Below are 17418 nucleotides of genomic sequence, written 5' to 3'. Positions count from 1 at the left end.
GTAATGGCCCACAAAAGATATTTGCCTATTGACTGATCTGTGACCCTGAACAGAATTAAACAGGACAGGGTTTGAGTTCGGACCTGTAACCAGGATTTTTTACTTCTGCCGTCTGTCGGCTATGAGTGGTGTGAGCTCGTTAAGGCATTTGTTGATTGATTGATTGATTTTTTTAGTTTAGATCAGTGTTTCTCAACCCTGGTCCTCACCGCCCCCCTGCTCTGCATGTTTTAGATGTGCCTCTATTCCAGAACAGCTGATTCAAATGATTGTATGACCGTCAAGTACAGCAGAAACCTGTTAATCACTCAGAGATACAATTCAGGTGTGTGGCAGAAGGAAACTGCCTAAAACATGCAGGACGGGGGGGGCGGTGAGGACCAGGGTTGAGAAACACTGGCTTAGATGAAATAGAGAAAAATCGTTCATCGTTATGGACAGGAACACGTACAAGTTTGTGTCGGCTGGATTTCTTTTTTGAAGTTTTCAACACCTGCTGCATGATTTCTTGTTCTTGTTATTGTCTTTTACCAAACCACAAGCTCTTGAAATGTGTTTTTATGACGTGCAGTGATGAGTGTTGCGAAAGATGCTTACCACATTGGCTTATGCTCAAAAGAACATTTTATACATATATTTCAAGAGGCAACTTTGCCTTTAAATGGTTTGACGTGTGGGAAGGGTTGGCAATTTGTAACAAATCCTCGTATAAACGAGAAATGTACACGCACAAGAGAGTCCTTTGACTTGTTTTTATACAAATTTAGAAATAAGTATGACCGCAGTTTTAACTAATCAACGCTAGAAAAACTATTTGGTTTTAATTAAAGGAAAGAGGGGACACGTCATCTAACGGATGCGGCTACGAATGACCCGCTACATTTAATAACCACACATCTGTTTTCCTGGAATCATGCCATTATACCAGTCACTCTTTAATTTTTTATAATTAAACAACCCCACATTCAAAACTAAATCTATAACCCAGCCTGAATCCCAACAAAAATAAATAGTTCATCAATAATAATAATCCATCGAAAAGTCCATAATCAGGCGATCAAAAAAAAGTACCATTCTTGTTGCGCAAAAAAAAAACAACGTTGGGGCCCAAAAATATTTATCAGTCTTCGTGCACACAAAAAAGCATAAATAAAAAAAAAATGGAAGGGTCTCACCGGGTCGGCGTTTGTGTACCCGGGCGGTTCCCTTTGTCAGGCCTGGAACGCGAGCGCATCGGGACCGGTCATCGTTCCGTATGGCTTTATCTTGCCTCCAGAAGAATTTTGACTCCTTTGTTAGTTGATCTGGCAACGCTTTTAGTCCAAAACATCAGGTATCTCCGGGCTCGTCTTTTAAGCTCCCCGGTCCGTCGCTCGGCGTCCTCTTCCCAGCCTGCTGTCACACCCCTTTTTTTGTTTTTCTCCCAACCGAGTGTCCCTTGTTCCTTTTATCAGTTCCGGTAAAAGTTGTGACCCAGATATATTTTTACTTCGTGGACCTGTTCAAATAAAATACATACATACAAGACATCCTTGCGTACATACAGATGCAACAAAAATTCCGTGCATTTCATTACCCTATGTTTTATTCTCGGAGGTAAACATTTTTTTTTTTTTTTTTTTTAGGATACTTTATTTCATTGTGATGTCACAAATTAAATATCCAACTTTCCGTTCGGAAGAGGATACCTTCTTGTGTACCTTCTCAAATGTTTTACCCAAAGCAATTCCTTTGAAACTCTGATTAAGATTTCACCCAGTGAAGAGCTATCGGTGTCTGTACAGCTGCTGGTCGACCAGAAGAGTGGAAGCTTCTTAAAAAGACGGAGGCCAATTTCAAGGCATCAGTTTGCAAAGTCAAATTCGTGTTAAGTCATGTTTGTAGCAACTGAAGGTAACATAGCCTCTTGATTGTACTATGAAATATTAGTGGAGGATGTTTTCTAATGTCAGATCGTGGTAGGGGCAGGGGTGAAAGTAAGGGGGTACATGAGGGTGCTGCATACCCCTAAAGGGAGCGGCTGTCTGCTGTAAAAAATCAATGGGTTCACCGTGCAGCTGTGAGTGCACCCACTAATCAGCCGTGACTGATTAGTTTTTCAAAAGCAATCTAAAACACGACTTAATCAGTTAATAAATAGCTTTTTTCCCCATTTCGTATTGTTTCTGAACTGTTCGTGCTTTGCTAGAGCAGCGGTGTAATATGTCGATTGCGGAAGGTTTTGAGTCGATCTCGGCATTAAGTGACAAACTGAACGCCGCCAGGAGGCTGAGACCAGCACGTCCTCCTCTGACTCGCTTAAAATGTTTGGAACTTTATTAAATAACAACAAAAATAAATCAACAAAATGTTTTCAAATTAATGACCCAACAACAATAATAATCTCAGTAATTATTGTGTCAACAAGATGTTGCGCAATTCTGTGCGTTTCGGTTCTATTACCAAAATAACTAGCAGAGCAGGAGTTCAAGATTAACTAATCAACCACCGCTGTGTTCATGAGAGGATTATTAATGATCGCAAAAATAAATATCAAGCCTGCAAACCTGATATCGTAACGGACTGAATGTTATGTTTTTAACATAATCTCTGGTCGGCTTGTGGAGTGCAGGAGGTTGCCATGACAGCGGGTGTGCTTAAATGACAAAAATGTGTGAGTGGTTTAGAGGTGATCACCTGTTCGGGTTGTTTTACCTTTCTTTACCTTTGTCTTGCTGCATCACAGCCACTGTAATTTCTGAACGTTCAATAAAAAACTTGGACTAATTACCTCGTTAGTCTGTGAGTATACATCATTTACAACAAACATCAAACACGGTAAATATGTTTCATTAAGTATTTAACAAACAAATGGCTTCTACCACGATAATTATGTGAAATTAAATTAATGGTCTAATATAAAAAAATAGCTTGGTGCTTTGAGCTCAGAGTCTGAGAGGCTTTTCCTTTATCAAACAATTTTGTTTTTAGCCTATTTAGTGGAAATATTGATGTTAAGATTTTCTCCAAAATAATAACCTTTTTCAACCTTTATAGCTCCACTGTTGAAAATGAGGCTCTAACATTCCCAAATGACATTGAAATACAATCCAGTCCAACATCTGGTTTGAGGTGATTCCTCTGGAACCTGTTGGAGGAAAAACATCCCAACTTCAGAAGATATGCTTTTAACCTAACAGAGCTCTGTGGTTCCTCCTGTCAGTATGAGAGTCAGGGTGAGGAGGCGCCATGTTAGGAAGAGAAGTGGAAGCTGCAGGATCTTCAGAACAAACAGGTCATGATGCTGGGYTACTGATTATCCCTCTGTCTGGACACAGGATCAATAGAACCAGTTAAAAGCTAAAATGAATGGTTATATGCCAGACATGGAAAACTGGGATGCACTCCATGCCATGATGTTCAGAATTTAGGTCTCATGACATACATTGCAGCCAGTGGGCTGAGGGAAATACAGCTTTATTTTGTAGCAATTTAAGAGCTACTCAGCTTTTATCACTTCGCAAAAATGTATCATATATATAATTTTTAATTTTTTTAATAGTATCCCCAAGAATGGAAAACTACTTTCACCCCTGGGTAGGGGAATGTGTCTCAGCCAACCGATTCACTAACAGGCTTTCATTTTGGCCACACTAGCATCACTTCACTGCATCAGGCATCACTGCTGGCAAACAGATGCATCATTATCAGATAGCTAGATTTCAGTGAATTTCAACTTTGCATGGGAAACAAAACCAAACATCTGTTTTGCATCGCAGCCTGAAACCTTCTGTAATATCTGCTGCCAGCATGTTGCACCAGGTGTGCTCTGACATCATGATGTTACTGGGAAGTGGGAAGTGGGAACTGAGCGCAGCGGTAGCTGTTGTAAACCAAATTAATTTCCGCAAGTGGGGAAAATTTAGAGGAAGATGTTTTCTTTGTAACTGGTGACATCTTTCATGGCTGAGCAAATTTGAGTCTAAATCACATGATGTCAGAGTATATATATATATATAAATGATGAAGAACATACATCTTACTGTAAACAAACTTCATTTTAATCATCATGATGTGTTGTCTGTTGTATTTTATTTGCAGGTTATACTTAAAACAAGCCAAAGATGAACAGTAAAAACCATGACCTGAATTTTATAGAAGAACACGACAGTCACTGCAGTAACCTGATCTTCATCCCGCTCAAAACTTCGATCAGCTCTGCAGTCAAAATCTATTTGATATCTGTATTTTTTATTAAATTGAGTTTTAGCTTTTCTGCAGGCCAAATTGCACCGAAACGAATTTGTTACTTCGATATGTTGTCAACACGACTTCAATCCATGTTTAGAGCTCGATGTAAACATTTGCACGTGGCTTTTCTTTGAGAAAAAGAACGATACAATCTTCTATGCACCATCAAATTCCAGAATTTAATTCCAGAATATGTCAAATAAAACAAACCTGGTTTTTAGTACATAGAACATGTAAAACTTTGTTAAACTTTCTTTTCAGCGAGAAAAGTCAAAGTTTTCCCTAACTCTCTTTGAATTGCAGTTGCATCACTTCGGTGTTACCTGATATTCAGCAATCTAACCTTCTTTATGAACATTGTCCTCTTCACCGCTTGACAAATCTCTGTGTGAATCTAGACTGAATCACTCCTATTGTGTGTGTCTTTACCATCTCGGGTGTGGAAACATCCCGTGTTTGAAAAAGTAGCACCACATACTTTCCCTTTTAACTTGCTAATACAAGACATATGACAAGGAAGAACTCCTTTTTGTGCTGCGGCTTTTTGGCACAATACAAATACTGTTTTGTGTTTTTTCTTTTTCCTTTGGCTTACGTTCCACAGGCGCGGTATTGAGTAGAGGAAGACAATAGACTGAAGGTCTTTGACCACAGCATCCTGAATATGTCTCCTCTTGGCCCTAAAGCCACAGCAGCAAGAGTTTTTTTCAGTCGCTGTGTCAAGCAGGGCGAAGTTAAGAGGGAAAACAGTAGCGGTGAGGAAACTATGTGTACACCTGGTTCCTGCAGTGTCTCACACCCTGGGTAGTGATAGCTTAAAGGGGGCAGATGTTTACGACGAAGCCATAGAAAAGTAATGTTAGGGCCAGAGTTACAGGAAAAGCTTTGCATCAACCTCGCAAGGCAATAATGGAGTCAAGTTGTTAGCAATTCAGTTTTATTAACAAATTCCTTAGTCATCTACAATAGAGTAAAGGTTTCACAAATCACATAGTTTTAGCTTTACACATGTGAAATCAGTGTTGAATAATCCAGGTCAGCTTTTACTTGCCCATAGTGCGGGCAGGTGTCTAGTTATAAGGTGACCTCAAAGTCAAAGAAAGCGTCGAAAACTTTAAATTTTTTGTGTTTTCGCAAGTATAATAAAGGTTTGTTTTCAAGAATCTCTGGTCAGTGTAACCCAGTTTAGGTTGGACAAGTTTATTGGCAAGACGAACCAGATGCTAATTTTGCCAACCTTAGCAGCTAGTGGGTTAGCCAGTTGCAGTATTCTCAAAGTGCTAACAAGTTATTTGTACCTTGAGGGTCTCACCGCTGCTGCTGCTTCTTTTTTCTGCAGAACACATATTAAGTTGTTTGGTGTTAGATTATTTACAAGCAGCAGAGACTTCTTCTTGCTTTTTAAGCTGCTTGCTAACCCAGCAACAAATCCTCATTTATTGCCTTTCAAGAGGTTTGGCCTTTCGTACTTCAAAGTAAGAGTCTGAAACGTAGAAAAAAAAAGCCAAGCAACTCTAACAATGGGGCGCATAATACCGGCTTACACTTATTTCACCAGCTGACGTCACGTGTTGACAGCAGCTTGATAATAATTCACCGTACAGAATTCACTATCAAGAGAAATATTGTGGCTCTTTAACATTACGAGATGTTATCACACACCCCTAATTATTGCCACAGTCACCTCAAGAGGATTTATATGTTAGCACCAGCACTGCTAATATTATTAACGTTAGCCTATATCAATATCAAAGAGCGCGATACAGTTATGGGAAAGTGATGACCAGTTTAAGAACTTTTTGCTCATTTCTTTCTCTGATGGAATTATTTCAGTTTCATTGTAAAAAAAAAAAAATCACAAAGGGTTAAAAAACTCCTTCTTTCTCAACAGGTGGAGAAATCCACCCTGCTGACCTGCTGTTCTGACCCACATCTGGTGGTGGAGGTGTGGTTGCGCAGGAGCTGCTTGTGTGTGTGTGTGTGCGTGCGTGTGTGTGAGAGTTATGAATGTTAATGAGTTGTGTGTGCGTGTGTGTGTCTTTGTGTGGATGACATATAATTATCCAAGCATGTGTTTGTGCCAAGTTGTGGAAGGCACCGTACTTTCCACAGACACACAGACACACACTCTCTCTCTCACACACACACACACACACGCACAGAAAATGACAAGAGAAAGATGAAAATAAGAGGAAGAAAGACAGAGTTTCTCAAATAAAGAGGAAAACTGTCCTCATTTCACCTAAGAAACCTTTTTATAACAAAATGACCTAAGCTGAACTGTAAAGTCAGTGTAAACAGACTTATGTTTTTAAAAGTCATTTATTTGATAGCTAAGGTTTTAAGATTATTATCTGAAAATACTTATTTCAAATTAATCTGCCTCTGGTATTGATACAGTATCTTTTAATCAGTAGGTTAATGTTTTTGTTTGAGCACTTGGTATCTTTAAAGTACAGTAAAATAGTTTGGTATTGGAACTATACTTAAATCACTCACTCACCAACTCCTATTCATTCTTTGAAAGTGAGTTTTGTTTTAGTTTCTAGAGACATTAAAGTTAAAGTATGTAACTTTTATAATAAAAAAATATATATATATTACGTTTTTGTTAAAACTGTCGACAACATGGTGACAGATAATCTGTAAAAATGATCAATCTCTTTCACCTCCTGTCTGAGATACTACTGCTGCGTGAAGAAATGCACCACTCCCGGCCAAAAACAACTAATCAGAGCAGGGAGGAGGGACTTAGTGCTGTTCATCAAGCTCATGTACTCACTTCTCAAAGTCCAAATGGCGGAAAAACAACTTACCTTTACAAGAAACGCGTTTGGTCACACTAACTAGCCTGAGCATTCGCAACAGAATCTGCTAGCTGCACCGAGCAAAAAGAAGAAGGGCAGCACCACATGGAAGATGACTGACAGCGCTAAGGCCCTCCCCTTGGCTCTGATTTGGTTGTTTCTAGATAGCACTGGGAGAAGGCAGAGGAGCTCAGTTTTTTTTTTTTTTGACAGATTATCTGACTCATACCATCACAAATATTTTGACAGTTTAATTTGTAAAAAAAAAAGTTTTTTTTATAAAAGTTACATACTGCAGCTTTGATGTCTTCAATAAATTCACAACTTGCTGCTGTTGACAATGTGTTTATCAGCTGTTACCTGCCACGGCAAACAAGCCTGTTAGCTTTCTGTTTAGGCATGACTTGGTCATTTTTAATGACTTCCTGGTTAAATAAAACTATAAGATACTGCATTTTTTATATGCACGTCAACTATTTTACACTTTTTGATCGAGATTTGTCAGTTAAATAGGTTAGTCTGAGAAAATAATTATAGCTGGGGTTAAAACACACTGACAAAATGTTCACACTACAAATGTTTCTGCACAAGTGAAAACTAAAGACTGCATGTTCTTCCACGTATTGCAGCATATTGTAGTCTGCCAGGCTGATTCTTGAGATTAGACTCATAAGGAGACTTCATGCACACCATTACCAGAACAGAAAAAGGATATTTTAAAAAATCATTTTTATTTGTTAAAAAAAATCACATCATACAACATGATTAATTTCTTTTAATGTACAAAGATGTAAAAGCATTGTTTCCAGGACAGAAATTGGAAGCAATTGAATTTTTATTATAGTTTACAATATAAACAAAACGTACTGGTTGCTACACTTGTACTGGGTCATCTGGAGTCATTCTTGTTTTTTTTGTTTTGGCTCCTGTACATCTAAAGTTCAATAGAAGCAACATTTACAACATTTTCAGCGAAAGCACAGCGCACCGCAGTGTCTCCGGGTCCCACAGGTTTCCTGCGTTTAACCTGTCCAACGTTTCTAATGAAATAACAGGTCATCCTCCTGCATGACAGCAAGCAACAATTATCTATCTGCTAAAGGTTGTGGCTTTCACATGGTCCAAAAGTCAAATAAACAGAAATGGGCAACACAATTTGACACAGTCATTCCAGCAGTGCTTGATGCAAGTCATTAAAACCCTGAATGTGTCATAAACGCACGCACGCACACACACACACACACACTCATACGCGCACAAGTGTTTCTGTGCTCGAACACCTTCAGAAGACATGCGAACAATATGCTCATTACAAGGTTTCCATATCAGTTTCAGAAAGCAGTAAATCGTCTCTCGGTTTCCTCCCTGAAATGCTCCGCTCGCGCACGCCGGCTGTAACACAGTATTTCAAAATGAGGTTGTAGGTTTCACATGGCACAATATCAGAAATCAGCATGCAGTCACAGCGCTCTCAGTGTCACAGTGAAGGAGAAGCAAAGCAGCTAAACACTGGTGAAGAGGAAGGAAGACAAGCTTTGTGCATTTTAAAGGGGGGGAATAAAAAACCCAATGGCATCGCTTTAACTAATCAGAATAGTTACATGGCAAAGGAATGCGTCTCTCCAACATAAAAAAAAAGGAAATTAGTGTGATAAATGGATGTCAAAACTATATGAGACATGAAGCGTAGATTCATTTGGACTAATATTTAACAATGCTAATAGCTGTTAAGGATTACTGACCGGTCTCGGTCTCTTTTGTTTAGCGTTATGCATTCAGAAAAGTATTTCATGAAAAAAGTATGTACCACAGATTGTGATAATGGTGCTAGGGGAAATTAGCTAACACGACGATTTTAATTTGTAAGCTGCAATTTCATTATTGTTCCAAATTTGTCAGATGAAGTACTTAGTAAAGATTACAAATATTGTTGTTTGTTTTGGTCATTGCCTGCCAAGTTTTGACTGAGAAGCAGTTTTATTTAGGACATCTAGCCTCATTATATCTCAGCTGAACTGCTTCCATTTACTTTTCTGATACTGCTGTCAAAGAAAATACAATAATATGTGAAAATTGGTCCAAACTAAATTAAAATTTAAAGTGTGGCTCATTCACACTTCGGTTTGGGCTTTTTTTTTTTTCTTGATTAGAATCTCCAGATCCACGCAGCAGCAGGAACTGGTAACTATTTCTTATGGACGTGAAGCTGGTGAAGCTAGCCTGTTAGCATCACCAGTCTGTTAATTAGCAACTAGGCTTGAGCTGGTACGAGTCTCGTGGTGTGATACTTTACCACAAATACGACAAAATTCACATTATTTTACACAAATATTTTAAAAACACTGCACAATTTATAGCTTCCGCAGCATGACTGTTTGAATTTGTAGCCTGATTTGTCCTCGATGTAAAAGTGCAGTTTTTATACATTTTTCATATCTGAACTCTGAACTGGTCAGCCCTCAATTTAGAAATGTTCTTCAAGAATCTACAAACAATTTTTACAAACATAATATTTGACAAAGAATTTACTGCAGTTATAGTTCTACGGAACAGGAAAAAAGGAAGGAAATATCGGAGGAACGGACGGGAAAAAACAAAAGAGGGAACGAAGAAAATACAGACAGGACGAAAGGTATCAAAGGTAGGAAATAAACAAGGCAGGGAGGAAAATAAGAAAAGCGGGAAAGACAAAAGAACAGACAGGACGGATGGGGGAGAAAAGGAAAACAGGAAAACCTTCTACGGCGGAGAGTTTTGAAACTGTGACTTTCTAAAACTTTGCTATACGTTCAGACCAGGCCAGGCCTATTAACAGCTGTGGGCCTTTTGAAGCAGGATTCTAAAAATCAAAATGGAAAAGACTATTGTTCCACCAAAAGAACATTTTATAACAATACTCAAAACATTTACTTTTTTTTTTCTTCATAACAGTTGAACAGCTTCATTGTGCACAGCTTACAATCTAAATGTTTCTTTCATCTTCACCATTGTATTTTCTCTGTTAGTTTGGTTACTAATAGCCAATCATTCCAAAACAAAAACCCCACCCATCCCTTCACTGTTTTAGCCACGGCTGGATGCTATCCAGAAACCTCTCCGAGTGTTTAATGACCTGGCAGGCATGAGCAGACTTGGCTCAGTCTGAATCATTGTGCTAATAAACGGAAAATTGTCAACAAACCAAAACCTGCTGGTTACTTTCACCCTGGCTGCTAACGAGAAAACCAGATGATGGAATACCGTAAAATTTGATCACTTATTGCAGAGCAATGGAAAAGTTTATAGATTAATAAACAGCAAAGCAAGAAATGACACTACTGACTAGTTTTAATGACTGACTTCATTTAAATTATTACTTTGTTCATCAACATCACTCTGCTTTTAGGGCTAGTTAGGTAACAGTTATTGCTTTAACCAGTGGCTGACTGAGCAGTAGGTTTGAAACGGTGCAAAGGTTTTGTTTTAATGCTGAATACAGAATTGATTTTTTTATTGCCATTTTTGAATGGAGTAATGAATAAACGTTTGATGCTGAAACTACGTCAGAAATGCTATTTAAGGTATTTCTGACATGAAATAAATGGATAAAAGTTATTTGCAATGTTGAAAATAAAACTGAATTTTAAAAAAATGGAAAACTGGAGGATCTTTAAAAAAAAAAAGAATTATTGCTGCACGGTGGCATATGAGGCCCATTGCAGATGGGAAATAAAATCTGCAATGAGTAGAAAAAGAGGGTGTGAATTTCTGCCAAAAAACTCAGAAATGTTAACATCAATCTTGGAATTTTTTTTTTTTTTTTTTTTTTTATAAACAAAAAATGTATTCATTTGAAACGTTTTAAATGTGTTAGAAAACACCTGGAATATTTGAGATTAATCAAAATTTTAATTAAAATTTTCTATGAAATCAACCAGTTTAAAAAGTGAAACATTTGCTGGGAAAAACTGACATTTTCAAATCAATCTTAGAAATGTTCTAGAAAATTTGTGACTTGTGAAACTCAGAAATTTCCAAGTTTTCTCCAAAAATTCTAATCAGTGATTCATCTCAAAATGTTTCCAGATTTCGTCTGTAGCAATTTTTTTTATTTTTTTTTACTTTGCAACGTCAGAAATTTTCTTGTTTTTTTTCTAGAAACTTTCTGAGATTTTTTGCCATAAATTTACTTCTTTTTATTCTGTCTACAAACGCCCTAATACGCCGTCGTACTACTGCATCTCGTAATCCCATTTCCAAATAATTTGAACAACATGACAGCTCTAAGAAGTTTTACAGCCATCCGGATCAACCAGCAAAACACTTTTCATCGCGTCTAAAGTCAATGTTATGAGACGATCACAATATATTTCAACTTTCTGGATAAAAATGCAGTTTTAAAGGCTGGTATAGAACGACATATTTTGTGGAAATAAAATCTTAAAATGACCGTAGTTTGGGAACACAGATTATGACAATGTAAATGCACGTATATTTTGAATGCATGACAGGTGGAAAATAAAAGAAAATAATTTTAGACCCATAAACTTGAACAAATCTGGGTCACAGACCGTGATCGCTCAGGAAGCACATAATCTCTGTACAATAGTTAAAATAAAACAAACAAAAAAAACCTTAAATCAATCTTAATAAAGTAAACAACAAACTGTACAAGGCACGTTTGAATTTCCACAGGCATATTTTTCAGGTCAAATGACTCTGTTCAAGAAACGGAGTGCAAATCTTGCCGCTTTGGTAAAATGATGGCGACTCTGAGGCCATTAGGAAAAATCAAACATTTTAGAGTTCCTTCCTAAAAGAGAAGAGTTCATAGGGGGAAGGAACAGGTATATGACATCATATATATGAGTCAATATTTGATATATGTTCAAAACATACTCAAGAAGAATGCTACGTCTGCTGGGTTTTCCTAAGGCTAAACCTGAGAGTGGTCATGGCTGCTTGTGTTGCCTTGCATGTACATTATTCGTCCGACCAGGAGGAGCAGAAGGCAGACACAAAGCATGGCAACAGGCTCTTGCTGGATGTGCGGCATCAGGTTTAGAGGGACTATATTCCGTTGGTGTCTTCTCGCCATCCTCTACAAAAGAAAGCACAAGAAAGGACGAGTCATATTAGTGAGAGAAATTGAGTTTTCAGCTCGATGAGCGCAAATTGCAGTATAACGCTTGTCAAATTTTCATAGTCGACGTTGGTAAAATTTTAAAAATCCTTCTAAAACATGACTTTGACAGGTTACAATCCAATGCCAGTATGTTCCAGTAAAACCAGACCTACTTCCCTCTCAAATCATACAGAAGCAGAAAGGGTGCACTTAGTTTTTCACACAACTGTACTCACAGTCATGGAAATGTTTGTTTTCCCAACAACAAAAATGGTGCTTTGTGTCACAATTACATATTTCAGATGTTCAAATAAAGTTTATTAACAAAGACAACCAAAGTGAGTACAGAAAGCGGTTTTTGAGTTATGATTTAATTTATAAATGGGGGAAAAAAGCTTTTTAAAAACAAGCCAAAGTTAAATGGGAATGCCAGATTTCTTCTAAGCAACCGACTGATTTCACTGAAGATCTGAAGGAATTTTGGCCCCATCTTCTAAACAGAATCATTTTATTTCAGCCACATTTAAGGTTTTTGGAGTATAAACATCTCCAGTTGGATTTAAATCTAGACTTTTACTAGACCACTCTAAAAAAAAAATATTTTTTTTCTTTACCCCCTCGGATGTGCTCTTACTGGTGTGTTTTGGATCATTGTCCTGTTAGAAAACCTCCTTTTGCCAGTCCACAGAAAATATTTCCTGAAGTGTTGGGGGTCAACAATGTTTTTGGCAAACATGAGACAATGTATTTTTTTTTGTCAGCAGTTTATTTTCTTTGAAACTCTATTTTGGTCCAGCCCTTTTATTACATTGCATATTAGACCTATATCTTGATGAAGGCAAGTGAACAACATATAAAGCTAGTGCGTTTGCCATTTTTTCTGTAAGAAACAGATGAGAAATCCTTTATTTCCATAAATAATGTTAATTATTGGCACAAAAACAAACCACAGATACATTATTAGTGCCAAAATATTAGGTCAACGTCCAAACAGCTGCTCAGATGTATAAGAGGGCCGAAGACGATCCCCAAAGCTTCAAAGATTGTCTTTTTTCTATTATTGCATGTTATTTGACTCAATTCACACACTGCCTGACCACATTATTTCAAAGGACATTCTGTTCTATCAATAAAAAAAAATCCTCAAGCTCACATTAAGACATTTGATCAGCCATGAAAAGTTCTGAGTGTACAGTCCTAAACATCAGATGTTCAAGTGAACACTTCAGGACTGACTGTGGCATAAAAAAATAAATCAAAAGGACATACGTTCTGCATGTTTACATCCACAGGAAGCAGGTAAGTATAGACGTCCAACATCCTGCCGCAGCTCTCTCTTTACCTTTGACTCTCCAGGTGCCAGCGCACGTTTTAATGCATGTGTGTGCATTAAAACACACTTTAAAACGTGTGTTTGTTTTCCAGCTTTTATAGCTCAGGTTTGTATGAAGGCTACTAATCTTTCTCAGACACGCTCTCCCTTTTCTTTCTGTACTGTATTTGTTAACAATGCTTTTAATTAAATAATGCCGCTTACCAAATAAACCCTTTGTCATGGATTAATTTTAAGATTCTATTATACTCTTGCACTCTCCACTTTTTTATGATAAACTCCCAAAATTTTATATTTCTGTACAAATTTTGATATTTTAGTGTAAATTTCTTCGACATTATCTCACCTAAAACCATCTCAATGCTGGCCCCTTTCGGTCAAACGGTGCATAAGCGGCTCTGCCCACTTTGCTTAAATTTTTATTAGTTATACTTAAAGAAATGAAGCTTAAGTTGGATATAGATTGGGAGGAAGGAGGGAAGTAACTTGACACTTGACTTGGACTTGTCCTTCAAAGACTCTAGACTTGACAAAGACTTGGCACTTTACATGGAATGGGAAAATAATTCTTCTTTCCCACCATTTCTTGCCATCACAACAAGATGAACATTGGGTGGTTATAAAAGTACAACTGAAACATATTGCTAAGAGGCACACATATTGTTCTAACTTGGCTTGCTTCCAGAGGCATGTTTGTCAGCACCACTGCAGTCTGCTTCTGTACTTTGGAAACTGAAAATGAAAGGAAACAACACTTGTCACGCTTTAATAGCATGATACATGCACACCAAGCGGGGCGAATCGTGATGTGATTCTTAAAAGTGGAAGGCATGCGCCCTGTTGGGGGCCCCATGTCTTCAACATGTTAGACGGGGTGAATCATCCAGATATGCATTTATTGTTTCTGTTAGCTTTGGCAAATGGAAATAACAAACTTCTCCCGTTGCAACCCGGAGTTTCGTATTACACAACTGGCAAATCAGTGTTTCCGTGATGAGAAGGAGTCATGCTAAAAGGTTCAGGAACACCTGGGTGAAGAACTATTGGCAGCCTCTGATGACAAGTAGTTACTGTGAATGGCAATAAATAAACAAAGACCTGGCGTGATGTGTCTGACAGCTGGAAGCTAAGAAAATACTGACAAGACATATTGAAAGATTACAGTTCATTTAGGAGAAAATCTGATGTCTATCCAGAAAATAACTTTAGAAAAGAGAAAAAAAATAGTTTCCAAATTAGGTTGAGTTTCCAAATTGACATCAGCAGTTCTTAGGCTGCTGAGAAAAGAAAAAATATATTCTCTACTGCTTTTCTGCTGGATTGAACATTAGCTCTACGAGTGGCAAAAACAGAAATTAGAAATTTTAAACTCAATATTTATTTACGTTTCACATAAGATGGTTCTATATCAGGCAACTCTTCTCAGTAATTCACTCTTAAAACATTTGCCCAAACAATTAACTTAAACTCATGCGCTATTGTTCTTTATTTTGGGGCCGTTAGTGAACATTTTACTCACAAAGTGTTTCCCACTTGTTTTCCCTCAACCTCTGTATGGTGATTCACAGAAACTTGGCTGGATTTAGATCCGCACAGTTAAGTTTTTTTTCTTTTTTCTTTCTATTCCTGCTTGTTGACAGCTCTGTGCTTTGGACATGGTTCATCGCTCAGCAGCAGATTCTCCACAATAACAGATCTGCCTGACTAATAAGAGAAATAAAAATTTCTTCTGGGTTTATGCACACCGGGAAGATTGTTATCAAACAGTTTTCAGAAACAGTATGGTTCCTGTTGCTTAAAAAAAAGAGGATATCCACCATGCAAAGTACAGGGTAGTTTCAATTTCACCAACTGGAAACAGATATTTCCAGTTTTGATTTATTACCACTTGTTTGGTTTAGTGCAAACAAATAGCGTTAATATGTCAGTGGACTTCTCAAAGTAAGAATTGCTTTCCTTTTCAGAGCTCTCTCTTTGGGTTAATGGACTTTGAGCCGACTCACAAAACCACTTTGAAGGAATGACAGTAAAAAGTTAAGGCTACGCTGTACCTCTAAGGTGACACTGCTTTAAATAAACTCACACTGTTTTTCTCATTCTAATACATACAACTTCATGAAAACCTTTTTTCTTTTTTGTTGCAACAAGATCATTTACAGCAATGCAAGAACTTTTTTTTTTATCAAAGCAGCTGTACCCATTTTTTTTTCTATCCCCATTTCAAAGGGGATAGAAAAAAAACTTACAACCTAACTTAGGTTGTAAGTTAGGTTGCCAACTTACAACCTAAGTTGGCATTCAGCCGATAAAATGCGGCCTGTCCGGAAGGACTTTACAATACTACCCAGTCAATGGCTGGCAGAGAATAAATTTCCAGCCGCGGGGCAAGACTTCACTCTGAAAAACAGGATCTTTTCGGATGAAAGTAAGAGAGGCATATCAAAGCCGGTGTGGTGAGCCAGAAACCACAGAAAAGCGTATTGCCAGCAGAGGAAACAGGTGAGGGGAAGACTATTTAACCCTACATTTGAAACACGGTCTGGTTCTAATTTCACTTCTCACTTGGATCCAAGTCAAACATACTGCTCACAGATGACTACATAAACCTAAATAAATAAAGTGCTCCTGATTGACAAAGAACCAGCTTTGCATTTAAACGAAGAATTATAGAGATGAGTGACAAATCAAAGAAAAATCTGTATCTTTGACTTCTATACAGAGGGAATCTTTTGCAGTTTTTAAAGTGAAGTAATTTTTTCTGATTTAGTTTAAAGAATAGAATTTATTTATTTTTCCATCAAAGTAATGCGCATGCCTAACCTAGACTGGTATTACAAACATTTCTATACCGCCTTGGGTTTTGACAAGCAAAGAGGTGGAACCACTTATTTTAACCACTTAAAATGTCCAGTTAGGGTGTGATGATCTATCAGTTTTATTTTTATTATTTGTAGAGAATATGTTCTCTGAAAGACAGTTAAGCTACACAAATACCATAATTAATTTCTGGATATCTGAATTTATTAACGTTGTTTTAACCAACGTGGATACTCCACAGTGGTGATCAACTAATCTCTGGAAACTGGAGTTAAACAGTGTTGTGTGTGTGGCGCAACATTTTGATTGGTTGGCAGTCTCCATAAACCTTCCTGGGAACCTTCTTCTGGCCCTGAACCAGTTTACCACTTATAAAGACACTGCCTCCAGTGGTGGAAACATAAAAAACGGCTACTGAGCAAACAACAGCATCAGTTTTGGCACTAGACTCTGTCTTTCCAATCATTTCCATTAAATCCATTTCCACTGAATTGTGTTTGTAAAAGAAGTCCAAAGTACAACAGTGAAGTGGACTTTGTCAACACATGTTTCTGAATCATGAGACTTGGGGAAGGTAATAAGGTAAAACTGTATGCAAATGGACTCTGACAGGAACATAAAGGTGGAAGCAGTTTGTCACAATTGTTACGATTCCAAGAAAGTGAAGTACACTTTATCTCTGTACATATTTTACATACCATTACATAATTACCCGATGATGTAATAGCAATAAATAGAGAAATAAGAGACTATTGTTTTGTGATATAAATGACAAAGGAGACAATGTTAATAAATATTTTTGGTACATATCCTGGTCACTGTTCGGTATGTTTTTGATATGATTCAATGCAGCAAGTGCAGCTGTTGGGAAAATCCTCTCATCAATGGAACTTATTCTGACTTGTATCTCAAACGATGTACAAGTTTGGACTCGTTGGATGCTATAGAAGTTTGGACTTTAGCTGATTTTTCTACAGTACCAATGATGTTTACATTTGGCTTGACTGTCTCAGGTGACTAATTAGGATAAGTACACAGCACACTATGCATCTCATTGCCGTTGAAAGATGTGTTCACTAGCTATGTTTCTGTCCAATTGTGCAAATTTTGAGTGAACTTTTAAATTG

At 37.5% G+C, this 17418-nt stretch overlaps 1 protein-coding gene across 2 annotated transcripts in view; it reads right to left on the bottom strand.

The window, feature by feature from the left end:
• Positions 1–11485: 11485 nt before the first annotated feature.
• The window catches only part of bcl2l11 (BCL2 like 11), a 32976-nt gene continuing 27043 nt past the window's right edge, over positions 11486–17418 (bottom strand). For both annotated transcript variants that reach the window (XM_008428802.2, XM_008428803.2), the window contains exon 4: positions 11486–12117. In XM_008428802.2, coding sequence (XP_008427024.1) covers positions 11953–12117 — 165 coding nt within the window. In that variant the 3' untranslated portion in view covers positions 11486–11952. The remainder of the gene's footprint in view (positions 12118–17418) is intronic.

Source organism: Poecilia reticulata, linkage group LG15 (assembly GCF_000633615.1).
Source record: "Poecilia reticulata strain Guanapo linkage group LG15, Guppy_female_1.0+MT, whole genome shotgun sequence".
Lineage (NCBI taxonomy): Eukaryota > Metazoa > Chordata > Actinopteri > Cyprinodontiformes > Poeciliidae > Poecilia > Poecilia reticulata.
Note: the sequence above shows the minus strand (reverse complement) of the source record. Positions and strands in the feature narration are given on the sequence as shown.